General features: G+C 35.2%; 1 protein-coding gene across 1 annotated transcript in view; it reads left to right on the top strand.

Annotated features, from left to right (window-relative positions):
• ARHGEF6 (Rac/Cdc42 guanine nucleotide exchange factor 6) overlaps positions 1-11025 on the top strand; it is a gene marked incomplete in the record, with an annotated part of 64260 nt that extends 53235 nt beyond the window's left edge. The window contains 5 exon segments of the mRNA XM_072431839.1: positions 2371-2464; positions 3547-3636; positions 5052-5151; positions 6471-6525; positions 7292-11025. Coding sequence (XP_072287940.1) covers positions 2371-2464; positions 3547-3636; positions 5052-5151; positions 6471-6525; positions 7292-7543 — 591 coding nt within the window.
• Positions 11026-15610: the final 4585 nt, after the last annotated feature.

Raw genomic sequence — 15610 nt, 5'->3', positions numbered from 1 at the left:
TCTGTTATAATGCACAAAAAATGGGTTTAAGCCCCAGATATCCCATGAGTCATGCTCTAATTTATTTTACCACGAAGGTGCTGCAATGTTGACTGGAAACTTCTTTGGGGAAAATGTGTATAAGTAAAGTACTTTCACACATTAGCAGAAGGTTAATCTTCACAAGATTGCTTTACATATTCCACAAAGTACACAGGAGCATCAGAAACTTTCAGAAAAGATGATTATAGAGATTTTAATGTGGAAAAAGTTGTAACCGAAGTAAGAATGAAAAGAAAAAAAAATTTGTTTTCCCAGAGCTTGAACTTGGTCTTGGTGAGTTCCAAGAAACTGATGCAATATTAGTGTCATATGATTGTTTAGAAACCACAAGAGCAAAAGGGTGAATAGGTAAAGAAAAACTTTAAGATGAACCATTGATAATGCTGTCACCACTAGCTATCTCTTTTTTTCTGCATACCTAATTCATCTAATTTAATTGTACAGTAATCTTTTATAGTATGTAGTATATTACTTTTTCAAAATATGTTACAGGATAATGTACTATGTTTTGTTCATGCATCTCATATTAGTTGACCTAAAACACGTCCTGGTGCATTACCGTAAACTATTTAGTGTGAATTGCATAAACCTTAAGAAGTGTTGATTGAGCAGTTTCTTTTAGAAAGTGGTCTGCATCAAGGAAAGCGTGAGCCTATTGCCTCTCATTTTAGTCCTTGGGTTAAAAATAAAATCACATGTGGTGGTGTAAAAAGAACAGATCTATTTTAGGCATATATTAGGAGCACACTATCATGGTTTGGCAGATTGACAATCCTTAAAACTGATCTTCTCCAATAATTTCTTCACCGTCATCAGATTATCACTATTTCCCTCCCAACTTCGTTCCTAAAATCTAACACAAAAACCCTTCTGCAAATTCATTTGGGGCTCCAGGGAACCTTACTTGGCTTATCACACTCTTACAATATATCAGGGGAACTTGATATTGACTGATCATTTACAACAAAGCCATATTTTTAATCAGAGTGATCGACTGGCACCACAACTCAAAAGATGTGGTTGACTATTGAAAAAGATATTTCCCCTTTGTCTTGGGAACCAGTGAATATTTATGGAGCTGCCCCTTACGTTTTACCCTCATCCTCTCTTTTCCTTTTTAGTATTTTTCTAAAATACTAATTTACAAAAACACTGGTGAACATTTTGGTAGTTAGGGGCACACTAGAGTAAAGCTGCTATTCCTTTAAAATGAAATATGTTGGGGCATATCACACATACTGTCATTCAAGCTGTTCCATATACATCTTCTGGGATGGAGTTCTGATGCAGACCTTCAACATATTGGAAGGATTATCTCTCTCAAATAACTTTTTAGAATTTTTTTGTCTCATTTGCCAAGAGCTGACACGTTTTTCCAGCCAATAGGAACTTTCAATTGTCTTTCAGCCCCCTATCCCTAAGTACATTGACTCAAATTTATATTAGTGACAGTTGTATAATTACATTTTATATCGATATAAAATAATAATTAGTGACCTTGTTTTTAATTTTATTTTATTTTTTTTTCAAATTGCTAATCTTTGCCTTTAGTAGTCCATGAGGGAACAATAGTAGTTCAACAGGAATAATATTAAAAACTCTAGACAAACGTTGTTTAGTGGCTATGTCTTTAAAAAAAAAATGTTCCTTGTTTTTTATAAAAAAAAAAAAAATTTAAACTGAACGAGAAATGTGCTCTCACACTGTACAGTTCGCATATTACTATACCCCTGAAGAAGCCAAACAGTGGCAAAACGCGATGGGACTTTTTAGGACTAACACGGTCAAACAACCTATTGGGTTAAAATACCTTTGTCTAATTGAAATATCCCAGTCTGGTGACATTATAACTAGACTCGGGATATTATGTGTAAATAATGCATGTATCATATTTATGTATGAATCTAAAATGTATCAATACATAATTAGCTTTTCAACAAAACTTCTTGGGCCTCAAACCTCTTTCTTTTGTCTCTTTTTCCACATATATCTTTGATTATCCAAGGAGGTGGCTCCCCAAGCTCTACAAGGGAGAAAGAAACTCTTTGTATCACGTAACATTTCCCAATAGGGAGACAGCATTAAACCTGACTTTTTCTAATTGTTCTCAATTCTATTTACCAATAAATAAAGTAGCTGCAGGCTTAATAGTTCAGGATCATGGATGTGAGCAGGAGGCTCCCCCCTAATAAATGGTTAGATTAATGAGTACAGGCAGTGTATTAAAAAAAACAGAAAAAGAAGTAGATTATCAAATCTATGTTCAAGGACATTGTGGAAAATTAAAAAAAAATATATATGTACGTAAACTCATAATTCTTTCCACAGGATTCTAGCAAAAGCCCCAAAAATGTCAAGAAGTTTCTTCCAAAAAGAAAACCAGAGCGAAAAGCTTCCGATGATGAATCTGCTCTCAGGAAAAGTATGCCACCTTTACTGTATTTTGTGCATGTTTATTAATCTATTATGAGCTGCTATTCTCTGTTGTAGATTTTGCAATTTTTTTTTTTCTGAAAATGATTTTAGGCTTGATGTACATAACCCAACTTTGCAAAAAAATTACTGATTGTCCTCATTGTGAGTGTGATCAAACACACAGTAAAGCACACCAAGTATCATTATTCACCCAAATTTTTGTAGTTTGTGTACGCAGGCTTAGTAGGGACACAATATCAGTTTGCATTAAGACCCAGCTGTTATTTATATAGTTCTAGTGTTCTCTGTGTTTTCGTTTTTTTTTTTTTTAAAGAATGATCTTTGAGATGTAACAGAGAACAAAATCTACATCCTCAAGCCTTTAGTTCATACAGACTTTGTATAGGATATCAGACCGATGCTACTACCTAAAGTGGAAGTAAACCCAAAACAATAAAGTCACACTTACCTTTAACCCCACAGATCAGTCTATCCATTGGGAGGTTTCTTCCATTGGGTCCCGCGTCATCCCGATATCTGTCTTTTGCCCAGCGCAGAGAGAGCGCCAGGTGCCGAGATCTTCTCCTCTCGTCTTCCGCATTCTTCTTCCTACGTCACCCAATCTCGCACTGCGCAGGCGCAAGATGGGGTGACGTAGATTGGGAAAAAACTTGGAGATCACACTGCAAGTTTATGATGAGAAGGCTCCTTCTTTGCATGCCTGAGCGGCCAAGAGCCTCCCAGAATGCATGACGTAGATATCCCGGGAGGCTCTGTGCTCCCATTTTTTCTTAATCGCCTCGGTCAGAGGTCCACAACTCTGGTAGTGGGCCGCAGCTGTCTGACAGTTGAACCGCAGCTCTGGCCGGTGCATCCCCCAGCAGGGTCAGGAGAAGGACCCTGCTTGGGGGGTGCACCAGCCAGAGCAGCGGACCATGTCTTTCAGAGCTGTCACAGGCTGAAGGAGGTGGGCAGGTTGTATCCCGTCACACAACCCGCCCACTCTCCCATAGCAGGTTCAGACCTGCACACTAATTTTTTATAATAAATCAAAAATGTATTTTATATTGTTAAACCTGCTTTTTTCAGGCACTGTAGCGTTGGAAGAAGATGCACAGATTCTGAAAGTGATCGAGGCTTATTGCACAGGAGCTGGCTTCCAGCAAAACCTTGGCTCTGGTAGGAAAAAAAATGGCTTCAATTCTCTTTTTCTGAGTTGCTTAGTAGTTTTAGTAGAATTTCAAAACCACAGAATGTTTGATGTGCCAATGGAGTAAAAAATCCCCCCTCATCTTTATGTTCTTCTGTCTGTGTTTTAATTTCCCATTTAGTTTGGTTTTGGTATTAAACTTTTATATTCCTCTTTACAGTAGCATTTCAGACTTGGAGGGGAAGCCAGTCAGGTATATCTTACTTTGCACATGTTTGCAGAAGCAGAAAGCATAGGGACCACATCATCCACTGCTTCATTGTGCAGACAGAGGGAGGTGTAGTCTGTATTACTTGGCTGCAGTGTAGTCTCAGCATCTAGCAGTAGTGTATTGCAAAGATCTATGGTTCTGTAAATTGGCATTTACAACTCAATCTTTTCCATACCATTTGTAATTAGGAAATATTACAATGATGTGCTTTACAGTGTTTAATTGTAATATGTGTGTGTTTTTTTTCTCTATTCTATTTTATGTTGTATTGACACATCCATGGGTTGTGCAAAAAATAATATAATGTTAGAGCTTTGTACGTGTAATTTAAACTGTAAAACAAGTATTTCACCAGTTTAGACATCAGCAAACTGATGGCGATGGGTGGTTTAATTTGCTGATGTGTCTTCACAGTGCTGTAGAAGGAAGGGTTAAAAGAGAGAAAGTTTCCAAGTCTGCAAAAATCAAATAGATTGTATCTTCTTATATCCTGTGTCTGCTACAAAACAAAAATCTCTCTGAAGCGGTAGAACCGCCAATACAGAAACTCTTGTTGTTTATACAACTTGAGTTGCATTCATCACAAATGCTGCCTATAGATATAGAAAAAAATACTTTGGTGCAGATTTATTAAACTGACCAAAAACTTTTTGTGCCATATTTTGTTAAATTTTGTTTTAGCTCTGCTGTTTTTATGTAACTTGCTTTAGAGCTACAGATAGCAAATCCAAGAGATGTATGGACATTCTGAGAAGCTACCATTTGTTTTTTTTTAGAATAAATGATGAAAAAAATTGTGGACTATATATATATATATATATATATATATATATATATATATATATATTATTCTTTTTTGTATTAGTCCCATAGTAGAAGTATGTTTAAATAGATAAAGCCTTAATTTTGTATACTAAATATCCTCAACTCCAGTACCCAAGGGCCATATACAGTTTGGATTTTGCTATAAATGGCCTATGTACATCCAAGTGTGTGGACTATCAAAGGCTGGAGTTGTGGATACCTGTCCTAAATTATCACTGTTGTATATATGTTGCAAGTTTACATTTTTGTTAGTTGCTGTTATATGCAAAGGGTAAACAATATTTTATTATATTTGTATTTTTCCTCAAGTATGTTTTGTAATTAGTTTTTTCTGTTCTTTGCATTTAGGTCCCCGGAAAGATTCTGTTCCACAGGTCTTGCTGCTTGAGGAAGAAAGTCTCATTATTGATGATATGAGGAGCAACGGTCAAACTGCACCAGAAGAAAAGTAGGATTTTGTGCAACGTACTGATAAGTTTATTAAAAATTTGCTTTATTCAGGGGTTCTAGGTGTTGCTTTTAGCTGTGTCAAGCTCCTCTTCCTGTAAGAAGGAAGTTTGATCATGTATAGTCTATATAAACCTGCTCTTCATTCTGCATACAGAGAAGATATTGACGTGATCTTGCAAGGTAGCTTATAACAAAGGTTATGACTTATTACTGGAATGGTGAACTGATATTGACCACCGTAATGACAAAGTACAACATGCAGAAAACTATTGCAGAAGAGCTTTCGGGCTAGTTGTTTTGTTTTGTAAAAAAAAAATATATCTTACCAAGTTAACCATATCAACTAATAAACATGTCTTTCATTATTTCATGTTATAGGGAAAGTACACATTTATAACCTTAAAAGTTAAGGTTTCTTTGACAAACAAGAACAGTTTTCCTTCATAAATTGTATTATAAGGCCTTTTTAGTTTTATAGTCATAAAAAAAGCCTCACTAAGCTTTTAATACTTCTAACCTGCACCACACATTGGATCCTAGGCCACTGCTGTACATGGGACAATACCAATGTCAAGAATAAATCCCTACCTTCCCAGGTGCAAAGTTCTGCCCCCTGTAATTCCACTCAGTGGGCCTGATTTATTAAAGCTGATCAAGGCTCTCTTTCATCAGTAAAGCTGGGTGATTCAGCAAACATGGAATGGATCTGGTCCAGGATTGAAAACATTTGCTAACAAGCATAGCAAATGACTTAAGAAATCCATTGCAGGTTTGCTGGATCACCCAGCTTCACTGATGAAAGTGTATCCTCTCCAGCCTTGGAGAGCTTTATTTAATCAGCCCCTATATGTCAGAACCTATATCAGTTCAAATTCAATTACAGAGGGTGCGCTTAGTGTCATTAAAGAGTGAAGCTTAACCTGGGAAGAAATTTGGGCTCCATCCTAAGTCTAATTTAGGATCCAGGTGGCATCACAGAGACTCATTTTATGCATCAAAATCCACTCCTCTTAGTAATATTAAAACCCAAAAGATCAGGTTAGGTTCACTTTAAGTAAGATGACACTTTTTTTAAAGGAAATATTCTAAATTAAATTGATGTAAACTAAAATTAAAGGGAAGAAAATTGTAAAATAAAAGTCAGTTATGGAAACAGTCTTACTCTTTTTATCAAAAGATGTTGAATCAAAGCAAGCAAAACAGGGAGAGACAATGTTAAGTGCTGTTATCAGTTTTCTACATTTCCTGTGGATACATTTCTAAATGATTTCAAGTGCAATGTACTTAGTAATTTACTGTTCTTGCCTTTTGTTATAGGAGTCTTGTAGACACAGTTTATGCATTGCGAGATGAGGTCAAGGAACTAAAGCAGGTAAGATTAGCTAATAAAGGTTTTGCTCTTCAGCTGTCCTTATATTGTAATCTATGGGGCACCTTTATCAAATGTCAATTAAGATAATCAGTACTAGTTTGCAATAATTATCACAATTGTTCATCAACATGTGGTTTCATCAACATTTGTGGTTTGAGCATTTTCCATCTCCCCCTTTTTTGCAAACTTTACTAGTAAATATATTTGGTCCTTTTTTATTCTCCACTGAAAGTGGAGAATGTCACATACTACAACAGCATTTTGTGGTGCTTGTTTTAAACACTTTTTAGCCACTTATCCACACCTTTAAAATGTCATAATAACTTTAAATAATCAAAGTGAATGGAGTTTCTGATTTAGAGGTGTTATACTACCTTTTAGAAGCCTGCCCACCAGGGAATCAAATCTGTTCTTACTTTGATTTTGTCCTCTATATTTTGATTAATTGTCTTTTATGCATTCAGTAATACTGATACATACCAAGAATTAGGACTTTGTGGATAGCTTTTGTTTCTGGTGCATAAATTATTGTTTTTATGTGGATTTGTAATGAGATGATATCCTTTTTTTCTACTAAATCTAGTTGTTCTACTAAATCTATGTATGGCTTAACTTAGTTCTATAAATGTGGTTTTTAGGGTTAACTTTTGCACGACGATAGCTTGGTTGTTTAGCGTTTATTTGCCTTCTAAGATGTTATGGCCACCATCTGTGTACGTTTTTTTCATATTGTTATAGTGTTCATATTCTATTTTTTATTCTATAGGAGAACAAAAGAATGAAGCAAAGTTTGGATGAAGAGCAAAAGTCTAGAAAGGAGTTAGAAAAATTGGTTCGGAAGATTTTGAAGCAAACCAGTGAAACTGCACGTGATGATCCATCTCATTATTCTACATTTAATCTTGAAGTGTCAAGATGGGTATCACAGACACATGTTGTAAAGATTACATGTACAGAACTTTGCAGAACCCAGAGGTATAATATACAGCTGTATCAGAACTTTTTAGCATTTTGGTGATGAGCCCTTACTATTTTTTGATAGGCACTTATGTCTAACTCTGAACAGAGGCACTATAGCACATATTATATAACAGTTTTAACAATAGAAAACAATCTGTACCTTACAATTTGTTGATTTATTGCAGTCTCCAATTGCACATGGTATAATATTGATTTGACTTAACTCACTGGATTGCTAGGTACAAATAGGCCGACTCCATGCAAAGTAGAAAAGGATATTTGGTAAATATTGGGACAGCAGTGTTCATTGACCGAAATGGATGCTCAGAGTAAAAGCCATAGAAAAGTGGCAATAGGAGACAAAATATGTATTTTAGTTCTGGATAGAGTGAGGAAAGGCTAAATGCTTCCTTCGGTTGTCCTATCTGTATGACTGTTCCATTCTTTCCTGTCTTGATTATTTGGGAAGCAAGGAAGGAACCTTTCCAAATGAAGGAAAGAACAGCAAAATCCTTGGAGATAATGTGACCTTACTTCAATCTTTAAAAGAAATAAATTTAATGCTGTGAATGTTCAGACTTGGCATACGTAAAGCAGTAAAACCTAACTGAGGTTTTTACCTTACCTGCTCTATCCAAACATAAGAAAGGTTTTGGTTGGAGTTCTGCAATAAATAACTTGTCTAAAAGTTATATTTTTTTTCTTTAGAAGAGACACATTTGGTTGCTTTTCCATAAAAGTGCATTTGAACATGGATAGTTGTATTTTTTTTTTTTCATTTTATGGATTGAGCGTCATAATAACATATTCATGTTTCACACCCCAAGGGCCTGCAGGCCATATATTACTGTACTGTACATAATGATAAAATGTTATTTCTTTGGCATTTTGTCTTTTTATCTGTCTGCCTGGGCTCTTGAACAACCTAAAACACATTCTAACTTCTAAAAGAATAGTTTAATTATGAAGCTTTGAGAAGTATTGTGTTGATTTCTAATTCAGCAATCCAAAAGGCACAAAAGTCAGTCTACATAAAGCTTAAAAACAGCAAACCAGCTTGGGTTTTAGGTTAACTTTCCTTTAAAGTGTTAGTAATGAAATCTCAAGAACTTACCTACAGTTTTGGAAATGAAGGCTGTTCTCTATGATTACTAGTTTAGTCAGGTGGGATTTATCTATAGGCTATTCATTTGGCTTTTGGTTTGGTCTGTATCGTTATTATGAACTCTGCATTCTGTGTCAAGATTTATTACAGTTATAAAGAAAAGCTCATTTTTGGTATCCAATAATTTTTGATTGAGTTTTAAAGTTTAAAAGAAAAGAAACATTAACATAAAGCCTGAAGGACCCAGAATATGTACATTAGCATGTATTAACATTATACAAATTGACCAGAATAGCAATAGTCAGCAGATAACATAGTATAATAAAGAGATTGACTCCAAATTACATAACGTGAGATTTGCTGCAACATATAACTAAAGCTTATTGAAAAAATCTATAACACTGGGACGAGCCCTGTAGTGGACTACCAAGGTTCCCATAGTTTAATATATATTTGAGGTCATCCTCTACAATGAAAATAACTTCAATGAAAATAACTTTCAATGACTTTTCAATCAAAACAATAACCCATTTTTTTCACTCCTGGAAAGATGGCACGGGACAATTATTTCTAAGCAAATCATTTTCTGGCTAAAAAAAAGTAGTCCAATATTTGGAGCAAAGTATTAGTGTACCAGTAAAGGATAAAGTATGGGACTGGGTAATCAAAGCATTTCTTCACTGTAAATATTGAAAAAAAAATATTAAGTAGGAAGCTGTAACTCTAGATATCTAGGAAAGTTTTAGGTATGTTATTATAGCATATTTGGTAAATATATCATATCAGAAAAGCCAATTTTATTTTAACTAACAAGTGCAATATTATGCTGCAATCCAATGTAATTATTATTGTGAATGGTACGCGCAAAGAATCCCCCTACAATATGACAATAAAAGATAAATGGATTCTACTTCGCAAAGGTAGACCAATTTTATTGCAATATTTTGGCATTTCGGATTTGCAGCCTTTGATTGATAGGCCGGACCTACAACAAAGTGACCTTTTAAGTACAAATAAATTTCAATAGAGATCAGGAAATATATGAGCTTGGTACATTTTTACTGTAAATGTTTTAATTGTATTATGGAAGTCATATTGGAAATTTGTTTTATAATCTGTTTATGTTCTTTTATTTTTGCGCAGTGTGTTACAGAAATTGACCTAAAACCACTATGTTAAATCTGGTGTTTAACTTTGCAGCTGTTTTACTTTACTTTCCTGGTCAGTTCAGCACTTAGCAAAAAAGCATGTGCTGATGTCTACAAGGTCAGATACAAGTATACATTGCCTTTGGTTTATTATGTTAAGTTTTTTTTGTGCTTCGGATGTAACAAGCTATTTTAATTTAGGATTGTAAGTTCTGCAGCATTTTTACAATTTCAGAAATCAGGACTAGATGTCTAAGGGTCCCCATAATAACTTCCTAAACTCCAGTCACCTGCAGTATGTTGTCCTGTGCAGTCAATGGCTATACAATGCAAGTACTGATAGTATGCTTGCTTTATGTCTATATATTGCTACTATATACATTGACTAACAAAAGACTGTGCTGTTAGTGGGGATTCTGCAATACCAATACAATAATTATTATTTTTTTAAACTACTTGCCTTACCCGAAATGAAAAATTAATGCAATATCAGTATGTGCTTCCCTATCATATACATTTGACAGTTTAATTATTTTGCTGTAAATATAAAGATGGATTTTATAAAAAACAAAAAGAAAACAAAAAAATGTGACAACACAATTGTTTTGCCTGATTAGATTTTACCCTCTAACATCATATCTTGATTATATAGCTGTACACAACAGAGTTGTGAATTTAAAGTTTTACTCATGGATTATGTTGAAAGGTTCTGCCAATGTAAACCCAGTACATGCAGTGACCACAATTCTTAGGGCTGGCAGCAATGACCACAGCCCCCTTTTTTTTTCATGTAACTAAATTGTATTTTCTGTTTTTCTTTGGAAATGAGGCTTTTACTGTTCAAACCCTTCAGACAGAAACACATTGAACTGTCCCTATTTAATGTACAGCGCTGCGTTATATGTTGGCGCTATATAAATCCTGTTTAATAATATTAATAACAATTGAACTGCTGCATGCATTTGAATGCACTTACACAATAACCCTATGGGTGTGTGAAGCATGCTAGAAGCAATAGAGAATTCACAGTAAATGTGAGACAGCATATTGTCTGTACGGTAAAATACATACCCCCCAACACCCTCTGGGAGGAAGGGGCAAGAACAGGGTGAACTTTACTTATACACATGCAGTAACACACATTTATGACATATGTTCCTGCACATTTTAAAAGCTATACAGCTATAAGTTTTTGTGCGTTTATAATGCAGGTTTAAATGCAGTTTTGGTATTGTGTTACAGAGTAAGGGAGAAGTTTTAAAGAATAAATACTTCCTTTGTGCAAAAGTTCTAAAATGCACCATGCATGTGTTTGGAGTTTTGCTGTTGACTTCATTTGACCTGCTTAAAATGCAATAATGCCTTAAAAAAATACACCGAGCTGCAATACAGAGATGTGGACTAACCACATAGTAATAAATAATAGTTCTGCCTCAAATACTTTATACTACATTTAAATTCAGGCAAGGAAATGGACTGGTGTGGTACACTCTTCTGTAATCAGTAGCCTCAGTTCCCTATTGTCAGTATTAAATTAGTGTAAGCTTATTCTCAAAAAACAAGCAGGGGTGCAAACAGGGTGGAAGACATTCAGGAAATGGAGACCACATTGGGAAAGAAAGAAGTAAATGAGTCAATAAATTGTGCCAACAAATACTCCATAGCATATTTTATTGGAAATCCATATTTGTAATAACATTACAGTACCTTGCACGTTGCAGCCTAAACGGCGTTGGCTATGATTTCTGCCATTTAGGTTGTAGTAAACTTGCTAAAAAAATTTGCAATCAATTGCGTGCAAAAAGGCGGGAAAGAATCTCGTTACAAATCTTCCATCTTGGGATAGTTCGAATTACCGGAATTCATTTACTCCCGTCGATTTTTTGGGGTACATCTTGCAGTTACCTTAAAGAAGTTAATCTTATCTGACAAATGGAAGACCAAACATCTATTGCATGCTGGTTGGTTATTCAACATGGATCCTTCTAAAGTTGAAATATTTCTTTCAGGAGCTATAAAATCTTCAGGTTTTATTTTCCAGGATAGACATCATTTAGTTGCACAGTAATATATGCATTATATTCAAATTTCAAATAAAGTCTAAAATTCAATTGTGATGCAGCTTATTTTATTTTTATTCTGAAATATAAATGTATTTACAATCTATATCATGTGTTACTAAACTCATTAGTGCAGTATTTTATTATGTGTTTATCATATATTTAATAATAATGATTTTTTTGGTGGGAGGGGGAATAAGGCTAAGAAACTAGTGAACTGTTTATTGTTGTCCACATAGTCACCTGATGTCACCAGCAAAAAAACATTGATTGTTAATCATAATTCACATTTAAAGTAGTTAGGAAACTTTTTTTCAGTGGTAAAATGACCATTTGCTGTACACCTCAGTGTTTACAGGGCCAGGGTCCTAAATGGTTAGAACCCATAGCTAGACATTGGAGAATGATATTGTTACATGACAGCTTGTCCTGGTAAAAATAATGTAATATAACATTGGAGGGGTGACAAGGCATAGCGGCATTGTATGGCAGTTGATGAGATTGAACACCAAAGGCAATCCTCATAATAGGGTTACTTAGAAAAGAAGGTACTCATATTTTTATTGGTGTAGCCATCTTTACTGCCTTCACTGCCTTTTTCTATATAAGATCATGTAAGGGTTCTATTGCTATCTGGGAAGACTTTAGACAGCAAGTAGGGTTAAAGACAGAAATAAAATTTAAAGAGGAAGTAAACTCAAACCTCGCCCAAAACAAAAAAAATACACTTACCTTCAATGCCGTAGAGCAGTCGATCCGTCGGGAGGTCTCTTCCATCAGGTCCTGCGCTGTCCCGGCATCCGTCTTCGGGCCAGCGCGCCGCCATCTTCTCCTCTTCTTCCAGGTTCTTCTTCTTCTGTCATCCCAAACAGGCGTGAGATCGGGTGACGTAGATGGGGAAAAAAACTTGCCGATCTCACTGCGCATGTGTGAGATCAGCAAAGTTTTTCCCTTTTGACGAAAGGGCTCCTTCTGCACAGCATGCACAGAAGGAGCACCCAAGGGCCTCCTGGGATGCGTGGCGTATGTATCCCAGGAGGCTTTGAGCTCCCATTCATTCTCTTCATTCGCCTAGGCAATCGAGAATTAGAGGGTAGTGCTGCATCCTTTTTGTTTTTTAAAAAAAAAAAAAAGTGTTGCACCAAAAAAAAACTGAACAGAATTTTTATGTTACATAAAAGGGTTGTCTACCCTTTTATGTAAAGTGAAAATTTTAAGTTTAGGTACGCTTTAACTTAAGCCCTAACCCTTCTCTTTCAAAACTGAATGAAGGTATTTGTTTAATAAGTTCTTTCAAGATTTTAAATCCAAAACCTTATGGGTTATCACAGACATGAGTATCTCCTGACCTGGATGTGATTAGCTGTCTTAAGACTAACCAGGTTAGAAAGTCAAATCTACTTACTAATATTCCCCCACAGATAAACTGGCAATGGAGTCATTCCATGGCCTTTTCTTCTTCTTGACCCATCTCCTTGTGTTTGTAAGTTACCACAATTTGCCTGCACATCTGATCATCTTCTATGTCAAGCCTATAGGGAGAGCCTTAGGAGAGAAGCACCCCATGCGTACTTACCTGTGCCCATTCCTATCTTCTATCTGAGTAGTATGTTTAAAGTAGTTTTTACATTTTGCCTGACAAACAGCTGTTGAATCAGTAGCATGTGATTGGTGTAATATGATTCATATCCCAGAGGCTTTGTCAGGAGATGCAATTTCTGGAATCATCCTGCCTGCTCCACCTTATTTATCTTAATAGGGAATTAGGGAATGTAAAACTTTTAAGTGTTATTGCAAATTTACTTTCGCTTTTTCACAGTTTCACAATTTGATGAAGGTCGAAGAATCATAACACTTGGCCTATGTACTATGAAAGCAGAAAGGGTTGCTGGTTTCTAGCTACGAGTAAAAAAAAAAACAATGAACAAATAAATCGCCCCAAACTTTTGCTCAAAAAGCAAACTAAACTGTTTACGTTTCCTCCTCTGGAAGTGCGATGCAGAATTGTATTATTTATTATTTGTATTGACGAAATCTGATGTTATATATTTCTGCTTATATTAAGGCATTTTAGTAACTAGAGGTTTGGAAGTATGAAATAACTGCAGCAGGTTTTGTTTTTAAAAAACAAAAACAAAAAAAACTAAACATATGATTGAAATAAATTTAGTTCTGCACATTAAATATTTTATTCATTTTTTAGTATAACCGTCCTTTAAATCATTTACAAAGACTACAGTGAAACTGTGGTCCTTAAAGAATGTTAGAAAGTCACCCTGTGGCTTTCCCACAGAAACAATTATGCAAGCGTTATAAATCCAAAGATACTGTTATAAAGTGGAAAGTAAGCCATGAGGTTAACAGGGATATTTTATGTTTTGTTGTAGTGCTTTTTACATACAGTGTACATAGTATATGTTTCTGTTGTGCTAAAAAGAAAAAAAAACACGCAGTTTTATCCTATATATTGTGTTGCTGTGTTGTTTTCTGTTACTTTTTTATTGCTACTTGACATTTTCAATAAATCATTTTTTTAAAGAAGACTTGTGTATGAAGTTTTTTTTTTTTTTGCTTATTAGTATTCAATTATTTTACTGAACATGTATAAAAAACTTTTCTAAACCATTAACTGAACAATAAGGAATATTTAGCATCATGAGCAGAATAGGATTAAACCTACGGTTTTGTTTATTACCAATGGATTGGCACACTACTGTTCTTTAAACTGATTTATTAAAGCTCTCTAAGGCTGGAGAGGATATGGTTTCTAAAGTGAATCTGGATTATCCAGCAAACCTGGAATGGATTTCTAGTCATGTGCTATTTAGCAAATGTTTTCAATCCTGGGCCATATACATTTCAGGTTTACTGGATCACCCAGCTTCACTGATGAAAGTGTATCCTCTCCAGCCTTGGAGAGCTTTAACCCCCCCCCTGGAGTTCTAATTCTGTCCTTATTTTTATGCAAATAGTGATACATTTGTTTTGCATGGAAATTTATTTTACATTGTAGGCCTATAATTCTTAGCCATAACTCATCAAAATATGTCCATTATTTAATGAATTTATTAATAAACTTTAAATAAAAGAAACACAAAAATCTGTTAAAACAAGGGTGCATACCGTAGCATATATATGATATATAATGAAATTAAATATAATATAATGATTACTTTGTATTGGATTCAATACAGTTATTTTGTATTGAATCCAATACAAAATACCTTAAATTTCCCGGGAACGTCTGTGCCCTAGCCGGCAGAAGATGAAGGCACAAGACTGGCACGGATGAGCAGGACACCGGAGCACGCCGATGGGACCGGGTAAGTGGGTTTTATCCTTGTTTTTAGGTACCCCGAGTGCGGGGTATACCGCTAAGGGGGTTTAATAAATCAGCCACATAGTGTCCAAGGAAGTCTCCATCATATCTGTGCAATGGATGGCCTAACTGACATCTGATTTTTAAATAAGCGATGATAATCTTATATCTATGGTTTGCCATAGGTAAGGCTAAATGTCCAGTCCAATCCCAATCTCTTTACTTCATATTCTTTTCCAATGCCACACATTGGCTAAAACAGCAACCTATGTGAAACGCAGGACGGAGAAAGCTTTGATGAATAGGAGTTCCCATTCCAATGTGCTTGCTTAATTGTGGTGATCATAAAAATGGTCATGAGTGTACTAGCCTACAAAATAAAATTAGACATGCCCTTTCTCTAATACCAGAGGAACTAGATTGCATTTCAGGAACTTAGTAATACAATAACTTACCATTAGTTTTGCCCTTTGGAAAAAAATAATTTGAAAAA

The sequence above is a fragment of the Pyxicephalus adspersus genome, chromosome Z (assembly GCF_032062135.1).
Source record: "Pyxicephalus adspersus chromosome Z, UCB_Pads_2.0, whole genome shotgun sequence".
NCBI lineage: Eukaryota > Metazoa > Chordata > Amphibia > Anura > Pyxicephalidae > Pyxicephalus > Pyxicephalus adspersus.
The sequence above is the reverse complement of the archived record's forward strand: the minus strand, read 5'-3'. Positions and strand labels throughout refer to the sequence as shown.